Source organism: Artemia franciscana, chromosome 17, assembly GCF_032884065.1.
Source record: "Artemia franciscana chromosome 17, ASM3288406v1, whole genome shotgun sequence".
Classification (NCBI taxonomy): Eukaryota; Metazoa; Arthropoda; class Branchiopoda; order Anostraca; family Artemiidae; genus Artemia; species Artemia franciscana.
The window spans coordinates 30,157,527-30,183,868 of NC_088879.1; the positions used below are offsets into that span (position 1 = coordinate 30,157,527).

The 26,342-nt window shown below is 36.0% G+C and overlaps 2 protein-coding genes across 3 annotated transcripts in view; one reads left to right on the plus strand and one right to left on the minus strand.

The window, feature by feature from the left end:
- The window catches only part of LOC136038132 (protein argonaute-4-like), a 90,800-nt gene extending 82,709 nt beyond the window's left edge, over window positions 1-8,091 (minus strand). Inside the window, exons 1-2 of one of the 2 annotated variants that reach the window (XM_065721157.1) lie at window positions 7,735-8,091; window positions 2,757-3,736 (exon numbers count right to left, since the gene is read on the minus strand). In XM_065721157.1, the coding sequence (XP_065577229.1) occupies window positions 2,757-3,736; window positions 7,735-7,867 (1,113 nt within the window). In that variant the 5' untranslated portion in view covers window positions 7,868-8,091. The remainder of the gene's footprint in view (window positions 1-2,756; window positions 3,737-7,734) is intronic. The other variant, XM_065721156.1, reaches the window with a different exon arrangement.
- Window positions 8,092-12,544: 4,453 nt separating this feature from the next.
- The window catches only part of LOC136038134 (replication protein A 70 kDa DNA-binding subunit-like), a 31,243-nt gene continuing 17,445 nt past the window's right edge, over window positions 12,545-26,342 (plus strand). The window contains exon 1 of the mRNA XM_065721159.1: window positions 12,545-12,735. Coding sequence (XP_065577231.1) covers window positions 12,614-12,735 — 122 coding nt within the window. The 5' untranslated portion in view covers window positions 12,545-12,613. The remainder of the gene's footprint in view (window positions 12,736-26,342) is intronic.

Consider the following 26,342-nt stretch of genomic DNA (forward strand, 5'->3'; position numbering starts at 1 on the left):
GATATTTTAGCTTCACGACATTGATGTCGTGATTCCTGATTTTAAAATGTGTGATTTGTCTTCAATTCGCGTTTGCTATTCTAAATATTGTAAATTTTTACTAGGTTTTCCAATTTGTTTCTGTAACAATGAATTAGTTTTGAGCTTTAGAATTAAAGAGCTGTTAGAATTGTCTAGGATTAAGAGGGATAATTTGTATCACATGTCTGAAAATTTTATCTTTATGCACAACCTTTTGCCTTTTTCAGTATTTAAATAACGTTTGATATTTTATTTTTTGTATGTATTTTAATCAGTTATGACATTAAGTCGATTTTTAAATAAAAGCTTTGTTTCATTTGTTGAAGCATTTCGTTTTTCTTTTGCAATGTCATTTATGTATTTTTTATACCGCTCGATTTTGAGGGAAATAAATAAATAAATTATTTTACAAGAAACTTTTTAAAATTTAAAGGAACGAAATTTTGACTCCATGCGCTCCTCTCCTGAAGGTAAAATATATATATATATATATATATATATATATATATATTCTTGGATAAACAGAAATATAGCTATTAAATATTTTACAGTATGGCCCTTGAATTTTTCATTAATCAAATTCGGAAACTGTCTAAGGCTTAAAGGAGCTAAATTTGACTTCTGGTGCTCCTCTTCTGAAGGTGATGAGCATCACCTTGTTCATCAGAAGGTACTTTATTTTGTCCTGGTGCATAACTGTTACATATTTTACTGTATGTCCCTTGTTTGTTTTTTTATTTTCATTATTTAAATTAAGAAGCTGTCTAAAGCTTAAAGGAGCTAAATTTGACTCCTGGTGCTCCTCTTTTGAAGGTGATAAACACATCATTCTTAATCAACAAACAGTACTTTATTTGCTCTTGGTACATAGCTGTTACATTTTCTACTGTATGTTCCTTAATTTTTTTCACTATTTAAATTAAGAAACTGTCTAAAGCTTAAATGAGCTAAATTTGACTCCTGGTGTCCTTGATTTTTTCTTTTTCATTATTTCAATTAAGAAGGTGTCCAAAGCGTAAAGGAACTAAATTTGACTCCTGGTGTTCCTCTTCTAAGGGTAAAAAAAAATATCATATTGATCGTTAGAATTTACTTTATTTAGTAATGGTATATAGCTGTTATTGTATGTCCCTTGATTTTTAGTTTTATTTAAATTAAGAAGGTGTCTAAGCTTAAAGGAGCTACATTAGACTTCAGGTGCCCCTCCCTTGAAGGTGATACGTATTAAAAGAGGTATAAAAGATTTAATACGTATAAAAGAGGTTTGGCCCCTCTTTTATAATAAAATAAAAAAATGCTAGAAAAAATAGCATAAAAGAATGCTAGAAAATCCTGCTGCTCCTTCATGGAAATTTTCTTCCCTCATGATAAATTCCTCCATGGAAAGATCCTCTGACGTAACCCCCTCCCCGACCCCTACCCCTTAACGTGAAAAAGTCCCCCTGAAAATGTCTGTACACTTCCTAATAACCATTACTATATGGTTCAAGTTTGTAACTTGCAGCTCATCCCCCGCGGAATTTGGGGGATTAAGTCGTACCGAAAGGCATTATTTAAAGAAATTCTTCTGAATACTACCAGTTACTCTGCATAGTTTTCGTTTATGTTTCCGAAAAATTTTTATAGCATCCTTCCATAAGTTGCTAGTTCTTTAAAAATATATATTCAATTAAAGCTAAAAGCAGTCTGATCCCTGTGCTCTTTCCTGAAATAAAAAAGCTCATTTCTGTCCAGGCGACTTATTTTGTTTGGTTCTGGTGACCATTCCAAAAGTGCTTTACAGTAATCTTATATGAGTTCCTAATTACTTAAGTGAAAAAAGCAGTTTGAAGGCAAAAGGGGTCTAAATTGAACACCAGATGTGTGTTCTAGAAGATAAGAAAAAAAACTAACTTTTTGATGAGCATCATGTAGCCTACTGTGGTTGTTCTGGTTAATGATTTCAGTAAAAGTTGTATAGCCCTCCATAAGTTGTTTGTTACTGAAACTGAACAGCTGATTAAAACAGAGGTAATATTGGTTAATGAGCAGATCATTCAATTGGGCAGCTCCCCTTGCCTAGTTAGTATTATTTGTAAAGATTGTGGGTGCAGTGAAGATATTAAAAGTAAAATAGTCAAGGCCTGGTGTTTCTTATATAGTAAAAAGAAATTGGAAGAAAAGGAAGATAATCCTCAGCATCAAAATTAGAATATTAGAAGCTACAATGATGATAGTGGACAGGTAGGGTTCTGAAGCATGGGTAATCCAAATAAAGCAGGAGGATTTAAGAGATGTTTTCCAGAAAAATTGACAACAATTTGCATTGTGTGCCCAACTGACTGTTGTAACTCAAACAGTAGCCTAAAATGTACAAAAAATATGGATCAATCCTGTTTTCGAGGGTTGTAATGAAAGAAATGTTGATATGGCAAGGAAACGTTCTGCAAAGGAGGATAACAGATTGCCAAAGATTGTTCTTTGTTGGGCTACCGTAAAGAGCCAAACAAGAACCAGGTCACCTAATAATGGATTTAAAAGGATGCCGAAAGAAAAAACTTAAAGGAAATAGGAACTTCTTGAGAGGGTTTAAAGAGGGAGGCTTTGAATAAATTGGGATGTAAGTGGAGCGTGCGTAGCTGAGTTGGCCTCAGGCGGCTTGGTGCTACATTGAGTTGTTAGCAGTAGTAGTACTAGTCTAGTTTGGACATCAAAAGCTCGTTTTTTAAGGATGTAAAAAAGAAAAACAAAAATACCTTTTGATCAGTAGCAAGTACTTCTATGGGTGCTGGGTTACATTTCTGAAACCTTATATACCATTCTTCTTCAAACACTGACCAATCTGGAAGACATTCATCACCTACTATTTGGACTCGGGACTTTTTATTATAACATATATTTAAATTTGATGTTCCATCTTTCCTTTCGTTTTGTGTTTTTGACTTGTCACTTTTATAATCTCTTCCACCACTTTTACTATCAAGTTCCCTATCTTTTGAACGTCTTTTTTCCTTTGGTCCTTTTTCTTGTAATTTGTGTTCATTATCCCTAGATTCTTGATCTGACTCTTTATATTTTTGTCCTCTATCTTGAGATGACTTTCTTTCTCTATCTTTAGATGATTCGCTTTCTTTATCTGTGAATAGCCTTCTATCCATATCTTTAGATGATTTCCTTTCTCTGTCTTTTGATAATCTTTGTTCTTTATCTTTCTTTGAGTTGCTTACTATTTGACGTTTTTCTTCATCATTAGATCTGCTATTTCTCTCTTCACTTTTAGATCTGTCATGTCTTTTTTCATATTTATTTAATGATCTCTTTTCTTTGCAATGCCTTTTTTCTCGACTGCTTGATCTTGACAGCTCCCTTTTCTTTGAATTCTCACCCTCCCTTTTTCCTTCATTGGATACACTCCTCTCTTGCTTCCTATTTTTCTCTCTAAACTTTTCCTTGCGAGGCCTTTTTTCTCGGCTGTCTAATCTTGACTCTTCCCTTTTCCTTGGTTTCTTATCCTCCCTTTTTCCTTCACTGGATACACTTCTCTCTCGCTTCCTATTTTTCTCTCTAAACTTCTCCTTGTGGGGCCTTTTTTCTCGGCTGCTTGATCTTGACTGTTCTCTTTCGTTTGGTTGCTTACTCTCCCTTTTTTGTTCATTGGATACACTTCTCTCTTGCTTCTCATTTTTCTCTCTAAACTTCTTCTTTGATTTTTCTTCATCTTCTTTACTTTGAAGCTCTGAAATATCCAAAAACTAATTGAAAATGGGGTTGCACCTTAAAAATAAATAGGGGGCTCTTTTAACAAAAAGACAGCTTCTTAGGTATCTTGATTTTGCAATTTTCTTAAAAAAAGAAGGAGAAACTGTGAAATCTAAGGTAAATCAAAGGTTTTTTTCTGATTATAAAATTAACTCCCATTGCTGTTTCCTCAAGAATTTCACTTTTCTTAAAGTCTAGCTAAAAATTGAAGTTCCTCATTGGTTTGTCTTTGCTTTAAACAATAAAATTTCCAGTTCACTTCAGAAGGGCTATCATTACATAAAACACTTCCAATTACCAGGTGCCTATATTTGTTGCAGAGTTCCTAATTGGGTTGTGTTTGCTTTAAACAATAACGATTCCAGGAAAGAACAAGTTACACTTTAGTGTGAAGACTAGCAAGTTGGAGGTCAGAAAAGTAGTTTCTATTTTGTATTTACCCTTTACTTTTGTTTGATTCTTTTTTCATAAAGAAGATGCATATCACTCAAAACTAATGGAGTTCAAGTTAAATAGCCTTTATTTGCTAATAATACTAGCATTAACACAACTCTTGGAAACAGTTCAAAATGATGAGCACACTAAAAAATATAGGAGAGTTCCAAGTCATATGGAACACATTAACCCTACGCACTACTAGATGGTGATATTATACTTTTAGCATGCTTCCTTCAGTTTTTCAGTATAAGATGGATATTGACACATTTCATTGTCTTAGGATTATTGACAATCTTGCTTCAAGAGGTATAAGAACTTATCTCAAGTATATTTCAAGCCACTCGGATATAATTGGTAACCATAAGGCTGATGAAATTGCAAAAAATGCTTTAAATACTGACCAGCCAAGTGGGAGACCAATCCTCATTAGAGATTTACCACTGGAAACTACCAGAGGTACTGTTAAATAAGAATAATCCAACCCTATCACCTTTCTCCAATAAGCACCTTTCAAATATTTATCATAGAATTTGGTCAGGGTCAAACAGGCTAAATTTTCAGGCGTTTTCATATCAGTTCCCTAATTCAAGTGGCGAAGTTCCCTCTTCCCTTTGTAGGTCATGTAATCTTAAAAATGAAACAGTTGACCATTGCCTATTTGAATGCAATATGCTGACATCTGCACAGTATACCCTGTAATGTAAAATGTTTCAAACACCACAAAATTTCACTATCCGTCAAGAGTCTTGCTGACCATACTTGCACACAGAGCACAGAACTCAATATATATTCTCTTATAATTCAACTCCTAGTATCAAAACATTTACTGCAAGAAATCTGACCAGATTCAACATAAATAAGGACAAACCAACTCAGTAGCTCTGTCCATCTCACAGAGTGAGTCAAAAGGAAAAGGACTGAATAGTCTAAACTGAAAAGCCCACAACTACTGAAAAAGAAGAAGATGAACAATAGCACTTCTATATGCCCTAGTATATTGTATTGATTCTGCCAGTCTTTGGTTAACAGTAGCATAAATAATTAGATGAACTGTCTTATCATAATTTTAATGCCATGTGAATTTATGGGTCAGTTTATTTATCTTTGTGGCCTATTTGGCACTGAACAAAGCTGTTGTTCTTTTTTTTAGCAAAATGAAATAAAGTATCTTATACTCCTTGTATCTCCTAATTTTATATTGACAGAGAGTAGACTTTTATATTTAAATTTAGCAGTTATTTATTATGGCAACAGGTCAAGAGTTTTGAAAAACAAATGGGGAGGGCTTAATCATTTTCATTTAGTTGTTTGCTTTGCCATATATTTTATCAAATTTTGAATCTTGAAAGGAAGATTTGGACCTCCTCCCTTCTCTTTCAAATGAAATCTGTACTCTCTTTATACACATCACCTATGCAACCATTTGTAACACTAACATTTTTAGTGAAACTTGGACTATTAAGAAGTCATACATAACCTACTCAGTGCTTACTGACTTTTATATGGACTGAATTTCAGTGGTGTCAATTCATGGGAATTTACAATTGCAATAAAGGTGTATTAAAAATGGATTTTTGTTATAATACAACAATGAATTAAAAAAAAATAATACAAAATTTGGACTTCTATTAATAAAAGTCCAAATATTATTGCTTGTATTTGGAAGCCTTTACCAACAGACAAAAATAGCCCAAAGAAAACATATAGTAGAAAAAACAAAGTTCAAAATCTTTTGTTATTGGCTTTTATTCAAATATTGGTCTTTTACATTTTTTTTGTCTTGTTTTTTGTATATTGTTTAGGCTTTTTAGAAGTTAATATCACCAATTAAACCTCATTTATCCCAAGCCATATCACAAAAAAGGAGTGCAAAACAACCCTATTTAACTCCTGATAACACAGAACCAACAGCTAACCTGGCTTTGTACCTTAAATAAAACACTAGTATTTTTGTACATAGAACTAATATTTTTTAATGCTCATACTTATATGAAAGACAGGGATAGGGCCTTCATTGAAGCTTTTCTTTTTGCCAGATCATATTCCTCTTCTTAATCTAAACAACTAAATTCAAGAGGAGTTCCATGATTAAGGCTGTTCTTAATTATTCACCTGAACAGGAAAAATTTGGGATGTGCAACTTTCCCCTTTCCTTAAATCATGCTTTGTGTTAAACATGACAATAAGTATCTCTTAATCTAGTAATTATACAACTAGATTCACTCTGATACCATCTCTAATAAGGCTTATTTAAAGTTTTTTCCAGAATCCTTTGGTAATTCAGTTGGATCAAAAAGTATACTTTAACCATAATTTTCATAATCTTGTCTCTAATTCTGAAAGCACCATATTTCAGAAGCTTATGTATCATGATATCAAAAGAGCTATCATTTTAACACATTTCAAACGTTTTGCCTATCTTTCCTTAATACTTTTGATCTGCTTTACAGCTCTGTCTGCCCTTTCATTACCATCAATCCCAAAATGAGCTGGTGCCCATTGTATAGAATTACTTTATGGTTTTCACAGAAAGTTGTATACCTCCAATAGCAAGCAATTATTTCCTTAATTGACATCAAGTCTCTATTTATATTACTGGTAGTGATTATGGAGTCCACAGTTTAATGATGTAGGCTATTTCAATACTGCTATATCTCTACTTGTTTCCAAATCTGGTAAATTCTAGTTTATCTACTTTTTACTATGTTGGAAAGGGGTCAAGTTAGGAAAATAAAGCTTTCAGGGATGAGTCTACAGAGTTTGTATGTCCTGGGAGGGTATTTAGAAGTGCCTACCTCTATGCCTTCTCACTCTAGAGGACAGTGACTTTTGATGACCTTTAAAAATCTTTGTGTCAAAAAAGTGAAACTTTACAAAATAGATCTTCTGCTTGAATGAAGTACAAAAAAATTGTTTTCAGCTTCACAACTTTGCTTAATCCTAATTTATGAGCCTTCAAAAATATGCAAATAAATTTCCTAAATTTAGAAAAGCATTGATATGGCTAAAAATTCTACTCAAATAACAGAAATTGCATTTTCAGAACTAAGACCAGAGAAAAAGAAACTGATAACTAAAAATTAAGGTGAAATGTTCTTTTGTTGAAATTCCAATTGGTATAGAGAACTGTCAAGTAGGCTAGGCAAATTTCTTAACATAAAAGCTTTTACTTGTGTTGTGTTTTTTGCTCAAAAGGAAAACCTCAGTTAGATTCTGGATAGAATCAAGTCTTTTAAGGGTTGATTGGGCACCTGATTGGCAAATTACTGCAACATATCTATGCTTTCATCCAAAGTACTTTTTTTTTCAATTCTATCTTGAATTTGGCTCTACTACCTTGTTAGTACACTAATTTCATGGCATTTAATCTTCTGATAGGCCTTCATGCTGCTTTAGTGTACTGTAAGCGGGGGTTCTAATATAGATTCCTATTAAAATACAGCCTATAAATTTCATTGGATATAAATAGCCAATTCTGCTATCACCTGGTCAGTGTTTGAACAATGATAGAATTTGTTTTACTGTTTATAAGCATACCTTTAGTTTTGAGGGCCAGATGTGCAAAAAAATTTGGATTGAAATGGATGGTTCTTCCTCTCTTCCAGCTAGGACTCAACTGTGCAGAAGGAAACATGTCTATATTTTGAATTTTCCCCACAAATTCTTTCATGATGTAAATATAGATGAAGCGAAAATTTAAAGAGAGGTACGCTCGAAACACAGGCTTGTGTTTCGGGTCACACTCAACGACCAGTCAAAGGTATAAAATAAACTATTTTTTCATTAGCAACATCATTCATTTGTCATAAGGTTTTGCAGTACAAGTAAAGTCATCTGAATCAAATTGTTTACATATGGTAAGTTAAACCTGCAGGAACACTCGGTGCTACTGCTGGACGTAATTTAGCAGTACTGGCACTAAGACAGGGAAAAAGACAGGGGATGATGCAACTTCTCCCACGAAAAGAAATGTCAGATTTCTGCAACTTCTTCCTCGATCAAATTCTGAAGCTACTCGAATGAATAAACTCACTTTAATGGCAACTTTAAAACCCACTATGCATGTAGCCCCTGGTTCCCACTGCTGCGGTTTCGCGCAAAATCCCACGACATGCGATAAATGACACAAATCCTGCGACAAACGACGCAAAACCCTCCGTTTTGCTGTAATATCGGATGCGTTGGATAACTTCAACTCGAACGACAAATCGCATACGTTGTTATGATTAAAAAAAAAAGAATCATAGCCAATGTCATGGAGCTGATTGAAAAGCTAATTCTGGCTGTTAGGTGCCTTCTACAGTTTGTCGTAGCGACGCAAAAGTCTGTGTTTCTCTATGAACCGCTTCTGTCATGCGTCTGTTCTGCCAGAAAAAGATCCTGTCGGGATTGATACAGCAGTGGGAACCAGGGGTAAGTCCTTAATTAGATGTACCTTTATTATTAGTGATTCGTGCTACCTCTTTCTGCCTTTTTCGTTTTAGCAACTGTTAATTCTTGACGGTCGCTGTTTTTCTGGACGTTTTTAGTAAGTTTCACAATTTGTCTCTTACTGATTCTAAAGCTAACGATTTTCCGATTTTATTTTTAGTTTTATTATAGTTTTGCAATACTTTTGTATCTGTTAAGTAAACCATTAAAAAAGAAAAAATCCACTTGGCTTCGTGAGCTTTGTTCTTATTTTATATGATGGATCTCTCAAGTACAGATAGAAGTTTGATATTCGCTTAATAAAATTTGTGTATACTAAATGAAGAAGTTTGGAAGCTTGGGAAGTAAATATCGGAACTATACAAGTAACGAAGCAAATTAATTGATGATGATGGTAATCTTGATTTACAGTTGAAACGATTAACTAATCTAGGTGATTCAAAATCAGAGAGAGATGCAATGAATGTACAAAATACGAAAATTATTTTAAACGATTTTTCTAGGGTGAATTTATTAACCAACAAATTCTTATAAATCAGTATTTAATTGCGGATACTAATAGATTAACTAAAATTTATCAATAACCTGACAATATGTAGACTGGAATTGATGACAAAGGACTATTAGTGAAAAATACCTTAAAAGTTACAAAAGAAGATATTAATGTGGAAAATAGAATTTACAACATTAGAAATGTTGCAAACCCAAAAAATGGAGAAGATGGAGTTAATTTTTCAACTTTTTTGGTATACTCAAAGGGCTTTATGCAGTTAACTGGACGTTTAGATAATTTCAAAAATGTTATAATATATATACTTGAAAAAGATCCCGAAGAAGCATTTCAAAAGAGAATGAAAGGAAGGTTGTAGTAAAAATCAAGCCTATGAAGTTTTTTGAAAAGAGTATTACGAAAATTTTGACCTTGGTATTTTGTCTATAATCATCAACTACGTCATCAATAAACTTCAACTATCATCAAATAATTCAAAATGGAGAATTACTTTCATTTTTAATACCATTAGCAGCTGCAAAAGGTAAAGTTAATCTATCAAGTGGTTCAACTGCACTAGGCACATATGCTGGAAATAAAATTGTTGATAAAACAACTGATTTTTCCACCGCTAAAGGTGAAGGTTTAACATTATTGGGGACTTAGATGAAAGGTCGAGGCTTAAAATATTCTCCAAAACTTAAAAAATAAAGAATATCTCTTTTCTAAAGCTGTATACGCATCATGTTACTCATACGTCATCCAAGTAAATAACGTGTCATTACCTAAAGTTTCTTTTTAAACAGCTGCAAAATTCTTTTCAAATGAATACTTGTTAAAACCAGCTTTTGAATTCATGTTGAATGTAGGGATGGAAAATTGTAAAAATGTGTAATAATTCATGTTAAAATAATGTAAAATGGACTGAAAATCACATAAATTGCATGGATGACTTAGGTTGTCCAGAATATACATCTTCTATACTATTATGGATCCACAAACTCAGTCCTATAAACACATTCATTTTGCAAGGTATATTCGGATAATTATAACTCTTGCAAAACAGGAGGCGTTTTGGGAATTTCATGTTTGCACCACTTTGTCCTACTTCACCTTCATTGTGAACTCTAGGGGTTGTGTGTGGAGTGAAATCCCTTAATTCGCTCAAAACATCCTTGGGTGTATCAAGACTGAGGTGATCATCCAAATCAAAACATTACTCCAATGCTCTTTCGTATTCAAGGGCTCTTGACCGAACCGGACCCCTGTTGAAAGTTTTGGGGGTGTATCACTACTTGCCTCACTAAAAAAAATCTAGTAATAGTTTTTCAAGCCAATCTGGGGCCTATTCTGTCTCTACATGGAGATTATCTTGAAATTGGGCTGGTGGTGCGAATATGGGTATCTCTTTGTCGTCAAAGAAGTTGCTGGCCCCTTGAGTTGGTGGTGATACTTTAGCTACGTTAACCTACAAAATGGATGAGAAGTTTTTTTGAAATGGCATGGTTTATTTTATTAACCTGAAAACGAGTATTTTAGTTGTTTTTGTGTGTGTTTAATATGACGTTTCAGGTACAACCTGGAAAGTGAATGAGAAGCTCCTTTCTTTTTGGTATAACACGGTTTTATTAAGCTGAAAACAGAATAATTTAACAACCTATATTATCATATTACTTAATATACAAGCATAATTATTTTTTACTTAATAACACACATCACATACACACACACACACACATATACTTGAACACACACACTCATAGACACACACACATATATACTTGGACACACACACACACACACACACACACACACACACACACACACACACACACACACACACACACACACACACACACACACACACACACACACACACACACACACACACACACACACACACACACACACACACACACACACACACACACACACACACACACACTCACACACACACACACACACACACACACACACACACACACACACACACACACACACACACACACACACACACACACACATCCAAACATGCACACATGATCCTCTCAGCTGCGCTGAACAAAATGGCCTCCTCAAAATGTTGATCAGACGAGTTCAAGGAAAAAAGAGGTTGGACAGGATATAGTTGCCCTCCACTTTTTTCGGTCTCTTAAAAAGGACAGAACTTTCAATTTCCGTTCGAATGAGCCTTCACTCGACATTCTAGGACTATTTGATGCGATCACCCTTGGGGAAAACAAACAAACAAACAGGCATCCACGAGCTTTCATCTGGCAAAAGAAAAGATACAACATTCCACATTTTTGCAGATGGAAGATTGAAACTTCTACAATAGGGTTTTCGGATAATCTGAATCTGATGAGGTTATTTACATTAAGATCCTTTGACTGATAAAAGGAAAATCAGACAAATTTTCTCAGGCGCTTAGCTATTGATGGGTAACACCCAATTTTTATATGTTTGGAAATGAGTTTTATATATTTGGAAACAGCATAACAAGCCAATTCCTTTGATACATCTATTGATATCAGAATTCTGTTTTTAGATTTCCGGTTACTTTTGAGCCATGTAGCTCCTTACTTACAGGTCCTTATCATGAACTATTGGATGTTCGCAGATGGGAGCTTGAAACTTCTACAGAAAAGTTTACTGATGCGCTGAAGTTTATGGTGCGACTTTCTAATAAAAATTTTAATTTAAAGGATGTTTCACCTCTTTTTCGAAAATAGTTGATTTTTCAGGCTCACTCTTTGTCTTTTAGAGTCTTGGTAATTTTGCAATTAAAAGAGCATACGTCCCTCCCCAAAAACGTTGGGACCCGAAATTCAAGAAATGTTATCGGAGCTCAAATAAAAATTGTTGACCATGATTTTATGCATTACACTTTCAAGTCTAAAGGTTTTAATATAGCCTATTGGAAGCTAAAAGGGGGAACCGCTTTATTTAATGCAGATCCTTTCAAATGAGGAATCCACCAAACACCCCTATACAGATATTGCCACTGGACGTCGGAAGACGCTCGATATTATTTTGTGAAATGTATTTTGTTGTATTTTGTTGAATGTTTGTACTATGGAACAGAATTCTAAGAGTCTGAGAAACTACTGCTGTCAATTGTAAGCTTTTGTTTCATTTGGTTTTCATATCAGTTTTTCCCTTTTACATGATTGGAAGCCAAAATCTATAGTTTGTTGTTAATGGTCCTAAAGAGACGCAATTATTACTATGATCACTTGGATGGCTATCATCTAGCATAGATTTTTGGAATGTAGTCTGTGCAAGCATTTCGGGTAGTTTGAGCAGGTGAATGGATCCCCTTCGGTCTACAGCGCTAATAATCATAAGAAGAATATAAAAGGAAAGAGAATATTTTCTACTCATGGTGACCGCCATCTAACTATACGAGATTAGCACACACTTCTTCAGATTCATTGAGCGCGGCTAAACCAGCATGTTGGAAAGATTTTGAATTTGCTGTCAAAAGTATTGAAAATGCAAAAGCCTCAATTAACAGCAAATGCTGTCAAAGACCTAATGGAGGGAAAACAGCTAACTGCTGTTATTCTGCAAATTTTATCCACCAAGAAAGTCGGTAGTGCAACAGGAGCTGAAAGGTAAGGATGACAAAAAATATTTCTTTTGGCCTAGTAGGCTAGGCTGTGCTGCTTCTTCTTGTCACCCTCCCCTTGACGGATAGATACACAGCTGGGTATGGGCTTTTAATTTCCTATTAGTCTTATTCAACAAATGCTAACTGGCTATTTCACAACATTAATGCTGCTTCAACAGGAAAGGAAATAGTCCATTTGGTAGCCTATATTTGAGTTTTTCTGCTCCTCAGCTAGATAGAAGGGGGACATGCAAGTTAATTTTTGTTTTGCAATTGTACAGAGTGGGACTCACATATTTATTCAACAGAGTGATAAAAAAAAACCTTGAACAAGGTTTGTTAAATAAATATAGAATACAGACCTTGCCCTGCTGCCTGCAGGGCTCAAGAACTAATACACTTTGCTCTATAGGTAATGTTACCTGTAAGCAAGCCCACTTTACACATTTTAGTTTTCCCCATGGAGGAGGAGGGTCAACCAGAAATGGATGCACCCCTAGAATTAGCATTTCTAAGTACTATAGTATATAGTACTTAGTTGGTAGTGCAACAGGAACTGGGAACTATGCTGCTTTGCAGCATAGTTCCCAGTTTAGACAGCTTGTGATGAAACTAAACATTTGCCTCAAAGTGACTTAGTGACTGTTCAATACCCAACCCTAGGTAAAATTTTTGCAGTTTATATAGGCTAGTTGTCTTACCTATAAAGTGAACATACAACTTGATGCCTTTTTTATGTTCTTTACAAAGATATTATTTACATCTGCCACAAATTCAAATTTAAGCACTTTTTGAGCTCTTTAGCAGTGCTAAAATTATTCATAATAAGGTTAGGTCAAAAAGTGCTTTGATTTTAATTAGCAGCAGAAGCAATTATTATATTTGTAAAGAACAAAAAAAGGCATCAAGTGGTCTCCTGTCTAAATAAAGTATAAAAAATTGTTTTCAGCTTCACAACTTTGCTCAATCCTAATTTATGAGGTTTCACAGATCTGCAAATATGCTTTGTAAACTTAGAACAAAAAACCATTGATATGGCTTAAAATTCTACTCAAACAAGAGGAATTGTATTTTCAGAACTAAAACCAGAGATAAAGAAACTGATTACCAAAAATTATGGTAAATGTTGTTTTGTCAAAATTTCAATAGGTGAAGTAGGTCAGCCTGTCAAGTAGCCCAATTTCTAAGACTTAGAAATCAGAAGAGGGTTAACATAGAAGGTTTTCAATACCTTCCCTAAGTATATTCTTGGCCCTGGATTCATTACTGAAAGTTGTCCTACCCTAACCCCTTTCCAAGATAGCAAAAATTAGCTGAACTAAAATTCTACCTTCATTTCCATTTCAAATTCAACTAAGACCCTCAAACTCTAAGACCTTTTTTACGGACCCTCAAAGATGATTAAGGGCTTAAAATTTAGAGCTTCTAAAATGTGATAAGACACTCAAAAATGATATTGCCCCCCCCCCCCAGTTGAAATTTAGTGTTATTTTTTATGTTGTCAAATCTAAGTTGTATATACATAATTCAAGCATATGCAGAAATTGGTCAGTTTCTTTAGTGTATCTTTGCCTTTGTGATACTATATGGCTCATTTTTCAGTGTCATTTCCACTTTATTTGGGAAAATTGGCTCTAGCCTTGCCCCTCCTCCCAGGATTTCAGCAAAATTACACCACTGGTGGACTATCAAAATTGAAAGAAAACAAGAGCTAAGAGCTCATACGGTATGAGCTCTAACAAAATTCTATGAATCAATAGATTGATTTAAAAAGGAAAATAAGAGGCTTAATGCTGGTCAGGATTTAAAATAAGAGCTCTGAGTCACAATGTCCTTCTAAATATCAAAATTCATTAAGATCCAATCACCCACTCATAAGTTATAAATACCTAATTTTTTCTAATTTTTCCTCTCCCTTTAGTCCCCCAGATGGTCAAATCTGGGAAAACGACTTTATCAAGTCATATTGTGCAGCTCCCTGACACGCCTACCAATTTTCATCATCCTAGCACATCCAGAAGCACCAAACTTGCCAAATCACTGAACCCCTCCCCCCAACTCCCCCAAAGAGAGCAAATCCAGTACAATTCTGTCAATCATGTATCAAGGACATTTGTTTAATCCATCCACCAAGGTTCATCCCAGTTCCTCTACTCCAAGTGTTTTTCCAAGATTTCCCTCTCCAACTCCCCCCCCCCAATGTCAAAAGATCTAATAAGGATTTGAAATAAGAGCTCTGAGACATGAATTCCTTCTAAAAATCAAATTTCATTAAGATCCGATCATCTATTTGTAAGATAAAAATACCCCAATTTTCATGTTTTCCAAGAATTCCAGTTTCCCCCTCCAACTCCCCCCAATGTCACAGGATCTGGTTGGAATTTAAAATTAGGACTTTAAAGCAAGATCCTTTTAAATATCAAATTTCATTAAGATCTGGTCACCCTTTCATAAGTTACAAATACCTCAATTTTCAAAATTACCCCCCCCCCATTCCACCAAAGAGAGTGGAGTATTTTCTAAGATTTCCAGTCCCCCCAACTGCCCCCCCCCCAATTACTCTTGATTTGGTTGAGATCTAAAATAAGAGATCTGAGTTATGAGGTTCTTCTAAATATGAAGTTTCATGAAGATCTGATCAATCCTTTGTAAGTTAAAAATATGTCATTTTTTCTTATTTTTCAGAATTAACCCCCCCCCCCCCAATAGAGCAGATCCGTTCCAATTATTTAAATCACGTGTGTAAGACTTCTGCTTATTTTTCCCACCAAGTTTCATCCCCATCCCTCCAATCTAAGCATTTTCCATGATTTCAGGTTCCCCCACTCCAAACTTCCCCCAATGTCACCAGATCCAGTCAGGATTTAAAATAAGAATTTTGAGACACAATATCCTTCTAATTATCAAATTTCATTGAGATCCAATCACCCATTCGTAAGTTAAAAATACCTCTTTTTTTCTAATTTTTCAGAATTAACCCCTCCCCCAACTACCCCAAAGAGAGTAGATCCATTCTGGTTATGTCAATCATGTATCTAGGACTTGTGCTTATTTTTCCCACCTAGTTTCATCCCAATCCCTCCACCCTAAGTGTTTTCCAAGTTTTAGGTTTCCCCCTCCCAACCCCCCCCCCCCAATGTCACCAGATCTGGTCGGGTTTAAAATAAGAGCTCTGAGCCACGATTTCCTTCTAAATATCAAATTTAATTCAGATCCAATCACCTGTTTGTAAGTTAAAAATACCTCATTTTTTCTAATTTTTCAGAAATAACCCCTCGCCCCCTCAACTAACCCCAAGAGAGCAGATCTATTCCGTTTATGTCAATCATGTATCTGGGACTTGTGCTTATTTTTCCCACCAAGTTTCATCCTGATCCCTCCACTCTAAGTGTTTTTCAGGTTTTAGGTTTACGCCTAGCCCCCCCCCTCCCCAATGTCACCAGATCCGGTTGGGATTTAAAATAAGAGCCTTGAGACACGATATCCTTCTAAACATCAGATTTCATTGAGATCCGATCACCCGTTTGTAAGTTAAAAATACCTCATTTTTTCTAATTTTTCAGAATTACCCCCTCCCTCCCCCCAACTACCCCAAAGAGAGCGGATCCATTCCGATTATGTCAATCATGTATCTGGGACTTGTGCTTATTTTTCCCATCAAGTTTCATCCCAATCCCTCTACTCTAAGGGTTTTCCAAAATTTTAGGTTTCCCCCCTCCAACTCCCCCCAATGTCATCAAATCCGGTCGGGATTAAAAATGAGCTCTGAGACACAATATCATTCCAAACATCAAATTTCATTAGGATCCCATCTCCTGCTCATAAGTTAAAAATACTTTATTTTTTTTTCTGAATTAACCAGCCCCTCCCAATCCCCTCCCCCCCAGATGGTCAAATTGTACCAGGTATGGTACGATTTGGTGTACCAGGTGTACCAGGGTACACCATTTCTAACAAGAGCCAGTGAGGAAAATGTCCATCCATCCTCACCAAATATTGTAACTATTAATTTCCTATATGTTAGGCATTGCATCACTCTGTCAACCACATCCTCATTTGCCTCAGTTGCTTAGAGCTTTACATGAAGTCTTTAATTACCTTAAATTGCAGCTTGGAGCAATCTAAGGATTTCCTGATGACAGATTTTGTCAAATGTCTTTACCAAATCCAGTTGTATAATTATCAACTTGGAACTGCTGGTCCTTATAATTTATTGGTTGTCAAGTCTTTATGGATTGTAGTGTTAACAATTGCTTCTAGTAGATTCCCAACTGCAGAGGTTGTACTGATTGGCTAGTAATTGCATCTATCCTCTTTGCTACCACCCATGTGTATAGGGGTTATGTGGGATGTGCATCATCAGGTCCCAGTGACAACTTTTTTAGGCATGTCTTTACATTTACTGCTTCCACTTCAATCCATAAAACCCCCAAAGCAGAAGTTACAACCCTTCCCCCAGGTTCTGGGGAGGGAGTATGTTGACCCAAAAGTTTTTGTTATCTAATCATTAGACTATTTCAAAAAAACTGACAATCTCAAAATTTTGATTGGATGCATTTGGGGAACCAAGGGTGTACTTGTGTGTGTTTTTGGGGGGTGGAGGGTAGATGCCCTCTGATCTCTTTTGACTCATAATAACTAATATAATAACATAATAACTTTTGAAAACTAGAATTTTCAATTTCCAATCATATGAGCCATCTTTGAAGTTTATTCAACCACCCCTTACATAAAAACCTTATATGCCTCCAGGGCATAACTTAAAACACTTGCCCTGGTTCCAATCAATTGAGCCCTCTCTAAAGTTTAGACAAGCATATTTTCCATAAGAACCATATATGCCCCCCAGGACATAACTTTTAATGCCTGCCCCTGTGCCTGGGGGTTTGTGTTGAACCTGTTTTTTTTTTAATCTGATTTTTGAACTTTTTTTTTTTTACAAAATGGCTATCTCATAATTTTTCTTGGATCTATTTAGGGAAGGAAGGGTGTGGGATGGGGGCTAGTTGCCCTCTGATCATTTTTTACTCTTATAGTGGGTACTAGAACTTGTTATTTCCAATCAAATGAGCCCACTCCAAAGTTTATACAACCAACCCTTTCATATGAAGTGCTTCTGGGTAAAAAGAAATAAATAAATAATAATATATTGAAGCCTTATAGTCTTCATGGCAGTGCTATAGTATTGCCTCTTGTAGTTTAAAGTCCCTAAAATGGAATTTTACCAAAAGCACTTTCAACTATGAAAAGAGCACAAAATTGCAATCTGAAAATGCCTATTTTGTTTTAGCATGGATCCTTCTTGAGCCCCCCTCCCTACTCTGCACATTGACCATATCTTTTTATGCACTTCAGTCTTAGGCTATAATTTTTATTGCACTTGGTATTAACTAAGTTACATATAGTAATTTCAAATTTGGTTGGTCTGTCCTGGTTTTGCTACTTTTATTTTAAATCCTGACTGGATCCAGTGACATTGGGGGGAATCAACGGAGGGGAACCTAAAATCTTGGAAAATGCTTAGAGTGGAGGATTGGGATGAAACTTGGTGGGAAAAATAAGCACAAGCCCTAGATACGTGATTAACATAACCAGAACGGATCTGCTCTCTTTGGGGGAGTTGGGGGGGGGGGGTTAATTCTAAAAAATTAGAAAAAAATGAGGTATTTTTAACTTACAAATGAGTGATCAGATCCTAATGAAATTTGAAGTTTGAAAGGATATCATGTCTCAGAGCTCTTATTTTAAATCCTGACCGGATACGGTGACATTGGGGGGAGTTGGGAGGGGGAACCTAAAATCTTGGAAAAGGCTTAGAGTGGAGGGATCAGGATGAAACTTGGTGGTAAAAATAATCATACGTCCTAGATACGTGATTGAAATAACCGGAACGGATCTGCCCTCTTAGGGGGAGTTGGGGGAGGAGGGTTAATTCTGAAAAATAAAAAAATGAGGTATTTTTAACTTGTGAAGGAGTGATCAGATCTTTATGAAATTTGTCTCAGAGCTCTTATTTTAAATCCCGACCGGATACGGTGACATTGGGGGGAGTTGGGAGGGGGAACCTAAAATCTTGGAAAAGGCTTAGAGTGGAGGGATCAGGATGAAACTTGGTGGTAAAAATAATCATAAGTCCTAGATACGTGATTGACATAGTCGGAACGGATCTGCTCTCTTCGTGGGAGTTGGGGGGAGGAGGGTTAATTCTGAAAAATTAAAAAAATGAGGTATTTTTAACTTAGGAACGGGTGATGGGATCTTAATGAAATTTGATGTTTGGAAGGATATTGTGTCTCAGAGCTCTTAATTTAAATCCCGACCAGATCTGGTGACATTGGGGGGAGTTGGAGGGGGACCTAAAATCTTGGAAAACGCTTAGAGTGGAGGGATCAGGATGAAACTTGGTGGGAAAAATAAGCAGACGTCCTAGATACGTGATTGACATAACCAGAACGGATCTGCTCTCTTTGGGGGAGTTAGGGGGGGAAGGTTAATTCTAAAAAGTTAGAAAAAATGAGGTATTTTAAAATTACAAAGGAGTGATCAGATCTTAATGAAATTTGAAGTTTGGAAGGATATCATGTCTCAGAGCTCTTATTTTAAATCCCGACCGGATCCGGTGACATTGGGGGGAGTTGGGAGGGAGAACATAAAATCTTGGAAAACGCTTAGAGTGGAGGGATCAGGATGAAACTTGGCGGTAAAAATAATCACAAGTCCTAGATACGTGATTGAAATAACCGGAACGGATCCGATCTCTTCGGGGGAGTTGGGGGAGGAGGGTTAATTCTGAAAAATTAAAAAAATGAGGTATTTTTAACTTATGAAGGAGTGATCAGATCTTTATGAAATTTGATGTTTAGAAGGATATCGTGTCTCAAGCTCTTATTTTAAATCCCAACCGGATCCGGTGACATTGGGGGGAGTTGGGAGGGGAAACCTAAAATCTTGGAAAACGCTTAGAGTGGAGGGATCAGGATGAAACTTGGTGGTAAAAATAATCATAAGTCCTAGATACGTGATTGACATAATCGGAACGGATCTGCTCTCTTCGTGGGAGTTGGGAGGAGGAGGATTAATTCTGAAAAATTAAAAAAATGAGGTATTTTTAACCTATGAAGGAGTGATCAGATCTTAATGAAATTTGATGTTTAGAAGGATATCATGCCTCAGAGCTCTTATTTTAAATCCCGGCCGGATCCAGAGAAGGGGAAGTTGGGGGGCAGAACCTTAGAGTGAAGGGATTGGATGAAACTTGGTCCTAGACACGGGATTGACATAACCGGAACGGATCTGCTCTCTTATGGGGAGTTGGGGGGAGGGTTAATTCTAAAAAATTAGAAAAAATGAGGTATTTTTAACTTATGAAAGAGTGATTGTATCTTAATGAAATTTCATATTTAGAAGGACCTCGAAACTTAGATCTCTTATTTGAAATCCCAACTGGATCCAGTGTCATTAGGGGTGGGGACTGGAAATCTTGGAAAACACTGAAAGTGGAGAGATCAGGATGAAACTTGGTGGAAAGAATAAGCACAAGTCCAAGATAGGTGACTGACATAGCCGGACCTGATTCGCTCTCTTTGGTGGATTTGGGGGGGGGGTGTGGAGTAATTCAGAAAAACTAGAAAAAATGAGGTATTTGTAACTTACGAACAGGTGATCAGATCTTAATGAAATTTGATATCTAGTAGGATCTTGTGCTTTACAATTCTCATTTTAAATCCCGACCAGATCCGTTGATATTGAAGGGAGTTGGAGGGGTAAACCAGAATTCTTGGAAAACGTGAAAATTGATGTATCTTACGAACGGGTGATCGGATCTTAATGAAACTCGATATATAGAAGAATCTTATGTCTCAGATGCTCCATTTTCAATTCGAATTGAATCCGGAGACATAGAGGGTTGGAGGGGGGAAGCATAAATCTTGGAAACCGGTAATCTTGGAAAACACTTAGAGTGGAGAGATTGGGATGAAACTTGATGGATAGAATAAGCACAAGTTATAGATACAAGATTGATATAATTGGTATGGATCCGTTCTCTTTGGGGGAGCTGGGGGTTGTTAATTTGGAAAAATTAGAAAAATAGAGGTATTTTTAACTTAAGAATGGGTGACTGGATCTTAATGAAATTTGATATTTAGAAGGAACTCATGTCTCAGATTTCTTATTTCAAATCACGACCAGATCTGTTGACATTGGGGAGAGTCGAAGGGGGAAACCGGAAATCTTGGAAAACGCTTATAAATGTTGTAGATACGTGATTGATTTAGCCAGACTGGATCTGCTCTCTTTGGGAGAGTTAGGTGGTGGGGTTCAGTGCGTTGGTGAGTATGGTGTTTCTGGACTTGCTAGGATGATAAAAATTGGTAGGCGTGTCAGGGAGCTGCACAAATTGACTTGATAAAGTCGTTTTCCCCGATTAGACCATCTGGGGGGCTGAAGGGGGAGGAAAAACTAAGGTATTTTTAACCTAGAGTGGGTGAACGTATCTTAATGAATTTTGATATTTAGGAGGACCTTGTGACTCAGAGCTCTTATTTTAAATCCCGGCCGGCATTAAGCCTCTGATTTTCCTTTTAAAGCAATCTATTGATTCTTAGAATTTTGCTAGAGCTCATACCATGTGAGCTCTTGGCTCTTCTGACCTTGTCACAAGTGCCATATGAGCTATTAGCTCTTGTTTTTGTCTGTGGCAAATTTTTTTCGACCCCATTAAGGAATCTTTCCTTAATTAATGCTGTTCCTTTTTAATAAATGCTTATCAGAGACTCTTAAAACTACCCAATGGCAGTCATAAATACTTTCTTATCTGACTCATAAAAGTGTTTTGCTGCATTTTACAACACTACTCCCCTCATGGTTGAATATAGCCTATAGTCTGCTCAATTTTGCCAACTTAACTATATTTTCAATAGAACATCTTTTTTTCTTGTTATTTTACAGTAAACTCTTCTGGATCTTGGGGTTGCCCCTGTAATTTTTTTTCTTGTCTAGTAATATTAGAATGCAGGGTTACTCCAAAAACTTAATGGAAAGGACAATAAATGCTTGATTAAGAATAAAATTGGTGTTGTTATTCTAGTTTTGAGAAGACAGTCTGCAAGAAAGATTGCATTTTTCTCAAATTTCCCCTGAACGACACAAAACCTCCCATAAAATATGTCTGTTCTCATATGGCCTGCAGCTTGCACTAGAATATTCAGGTTGTTCCTTGCTGCCCTAATGGGAGAAGACAGGAGATACAGGGATAACGACTAGACTCAATAGCTCGAACCAAAATGGCTAAGAACCATGCAAATTCAACAAATGTTTTCAAGGGCGATTCCCTATTTTGAAGGCAAATCACCAGATGACTGGAAATCATTCTTTGTTATTTCATGTGTGGTTTTGGTTGAAGTAGAACACCTCAGATTTTATGAGAAAAGCTGCCTTAAACTTTTTCTAGAGACATATCCAATTCCGAACTACACCTTATGTACTACTCACGAAGTTAGTAGTCAGATTTTAGGTTCATCTGTGTTATTGTTTGGTTATTGATTTATATTTTTAAAATTTTGGTGATTTTATGAGTGATCTGATTGCAAACCTGATCAACTGCCAGCAAGAAAAGAGTAGTGCTATTCCAAAAAAAATTGTAAATGTTATAGCTGGCTGTATTTTGTTTTTGGTTGGTTCTTTAAAGGCTTAAAGTACTACGCAGCCCTGGGCAAAAATGGTCTTACAAATAATGCCCTAGGATATCTGCTGACGAGCTCCATAATATACTTGAAAAAGTGTAGATGAATAACACTTCCCCAAGGATTAGAATATATAACTACTTTCCCATTTTATAAGACGGCTGATAAAACTAAGGGCAAAATTAACAGTGGAATAAGTCTAACTGACACTATGGTAAAAATATTAGGGATTGTTCTCCTTAACTGCTTCAAGAAGTAAGGGAGAAATGAGATTGTGAAAACCAGGCTGGCTTCCATCTGGGTAGAGCCTTTACTGACAATATTTTTGCACTACCTCATTATCCAGCAGTTTGAATGAAACATCTTGCCTCTGATTCTGATATTTCTTGACTTACTAGCAATATACTAACAATATGTATAAACCATCCTTCAACTCAATTGCCATCTTCAACTCAATCACTTGCCAAAAACTTTTGAACATTCAAGAGAATGGTAGAATAGCCTTGAAATTTTTAGAAACACTTAAGGTATACTATGAGGAATCATTGAGTCAAGCTTAAGTTTATATGGAGAAAAGACCAAGGAATTCTTGGGTTGAGTTTGGAGTAAAAAAGGCTACATCCTGTCTCTGACTGTTCAACTACTGTATTGAGTTGGTGCTTGGGAATACCATATTCTCTCCTTCTGGAATTTGGATTGGACATAACCTTTCACTATAAGACCTTGATTATGCTTATGATGTTGGAATCCTCTTAGGTCCAGAAAAAGCCCAAACTATGCTCAATGACATGGTGACATGTGCATATTTCACTGGCTTGAAAGTCAGTACAGGGAAGACGAAGTTTATTGGAATATGCCATATTGCCTTTTTTGCTAATTGTGAACCAACTACTGTTGGATCAGATTGACAACTTCACATATCTTGGCTTCTAGCTTTGTATTGATGCATCTACAGATGCTAATATCCAACAGTGATTACAGTAAGTACAGATGTTCTTTGTCCCCCCCCCCAGGAAATTTGTGAAACAAGTGCAAAATTAGTGAACACACCAATTCCAAATCTACTTGACTTTGGTTCAGAGCATCCTTCTCTATGGATCCAAAACTTGGCTGGTGAAACAACTGCATGAAAATGCATTGAAGGTGTTTAAGCATACCTGTCTGCAAAATATTCTAAGGATATATCTGCATGACCACATATCAAGGTTGGATATGTGACGAATGCATGATATCAAGAGAATGATCCCTCACAATCAAATGATACCCAACTGAAATGGTTGGGACATGTCTTGTGGAAGTCAACAGAGTACTCGTCTTGCCAAATCCTTATAGCCCCTCCCCCAATCCCTCAAGTCCCTTGGTTCATGGAAGAGATACCAGGAAAATCAGTGAAAGGACTGGTGGAACATGGTTAAACCAGACCATTCAAATAGTCTGGACACAGACAGACAAGCAAGTGGCTCCCACATGCAGAACAACAGACTTCACTGGAGCACACTTTTATGGCCTAAAATGTTGTGCTATAATGACAAAAAAAATAGTATATCAATATATCTACATCTCACGAATTTTGTGCAAGCACAAAATGCTTGATGCAAGCTTTTTTGGAAGGTTTGAATGAATGTCATATGCTTGATCTGCATAAAGCTGATTGGGAACCCCTTTCATATGAGGAACTCATTCTGTTGCAAGCAGAACTAGCATTTGATGAAGAGGCATAGTGCTAAAGTTTCTCAAGGAGTTAACTCATCCATTGGCTGCTATAAATCACTGAAGAGCAAAATAGACAAGAAGGCAAAACAAACAACGTTGGACAATTTTTGTAAGCCAGGTCCATCCTTAGCAGGAAAAAATGATAACAACAATGATCTGCAGGTTACTATTTGTTCATTTTAAGGCTATTAAAAAAAAAATTATTTATGTATGAATAATTTGTTTTGTTTTGTTGACGGGTCAGAAATAAATTGAATTGATATGCATGAATTATGTAACATGAAGCTGTTTGATTTTTGTTCATGGATTATTTCTGGTTTTTATGCCACTTGGTATTAACCAAGTGACGTATAGCAATCGCAAATTCTGTCGGTCTGTCTGTCGGTCCCGGTTTTGCTACTGGGGGGAGTGGGGGGCCGGTTAATTCGGAAAAAATAGAAAAAATGAAGTATTTTTTACTTATGAGCGGGTGATGGGATCTAAATGAAATTTGATGTTTGGAATGATATTGTGTCTCAGAGCTCTTATTTTAAATCCCGATCGGATCTGATGACATTGGGGGGAGCTGGAGAGGAGAAACCTAAAATCTTGGAAAACACTTAGAGTGGAGAGATTGGGATGAAACTTGATGGGAAAAATAAGCACAAGTCCCAGATACATGATTGACATAATTGGAACGGATCCGCTCTCTTTGTGGTAGTTGGGGGGGGATTCTGAAAAATTAGAAAAAATGAGATATTTTTAACTTACGAACGGGTGATCGGATCTCAATGAAATTTGATGTTTAGAAGGATATCATGTCTTATAGCTCTTATTTTAAATCCCGACCGGATCTGGTGACATTGGGGGGGAATTGGGAGGGGGAGACCTAAAACTTGGAAAACACTTAGAGTGGAGGTATCGGGATGAAACTTGGTGGGAAAAATAAACACAAGTCCTAGATACATGATTGACATAAATGGAACGGATCTGCTCTCTTTGGGGTAGTTGGGGTGGTACTTCTGAAAAATTAGAAAGAATGAGGTATTTTTAACTTACGAACGGGTGATTGGATCTCAATGGTAGGTAGGTAGGTAAGTTTTATTTTATCCACAATACAAACATAAATGAAAAAAATGACAACACTAATAAATTGTTGCAGCAAAAAGAAAGTCCTAAGGACTTGTGCTGCAATTTCATATTATGATTTACATCTTATAAATAAATATCTAAACATAACATCTCATGATTAACCAACTAGCCTATCTTATATATAAAAAATAACAACACATACACATGAACAAAATAAAACAAAATAATCATATTAAATATCATTTACCGGTATTCAGTCCCAACCCCACATCAATAAACTGCAAAAAAAAAGACATCAAAAACCTTCTGCTCTTCAAAACCTATTACTTAAATAAAACATTTTCAATTTATTTTTAAACCCATATAAAGTGACAGACTCCCTGATGCCAGCCGGCAAACTATTCCAAACAGAAGGCCCCAGATTCCGAACCACATATGATGATCGAACTGTTTTTCTTTGTTCATGGCTTAAAAGTTGTGAATTTCTTGTATCATAATTATGGTACTCCTGATTCATGGAAAAATAATCATGAAAATACTCAGGGCATATATGTTTCATGCTCTGGAACACAAAAATTGATCCCTGGTAGTCACGAATCTGACCAACATTTAAAACATTACACCGGGAAAAGCTAGCAGTAGTTTTGGATTCAACCTGCTCTTTTATGTCCGCAATCAATCGAATGCTTTTATTTTGCAAAATCTGGATCCTTTTATAATTAGAGAAGAAATTACTAGCCCAATGAACACAACCATAATCTATATAAGGATGAACAAGGGAAAAATAAATTATTTTTAAAATCTTGAACGGAAAAGTTTTTTTTACACGTCTCAAAATTCCTAGACCCCTAGCCATTTTAGCACCAATAACACTGCAATGCTTTTTCCAACTAATATTATTATCTAAATAAAACCCCAAATACCTAATTTCAAAAACTTGTTTAATGGGTAAATGTCCAAAAAAAATATTATTATTATCATTAAGTAACCTACCTGTTCTACTAAATATAATGTAATTTGTTTTAGATGCATTAACTGCTAGGGAACTACCTACTGTAAAACTGCGCAAACGTTCAAGTGCCAAATTAGCCTTATGTGCAACCTGCACCAAACAACTACCAGTTACTGTTATCGCAGTGTCGTC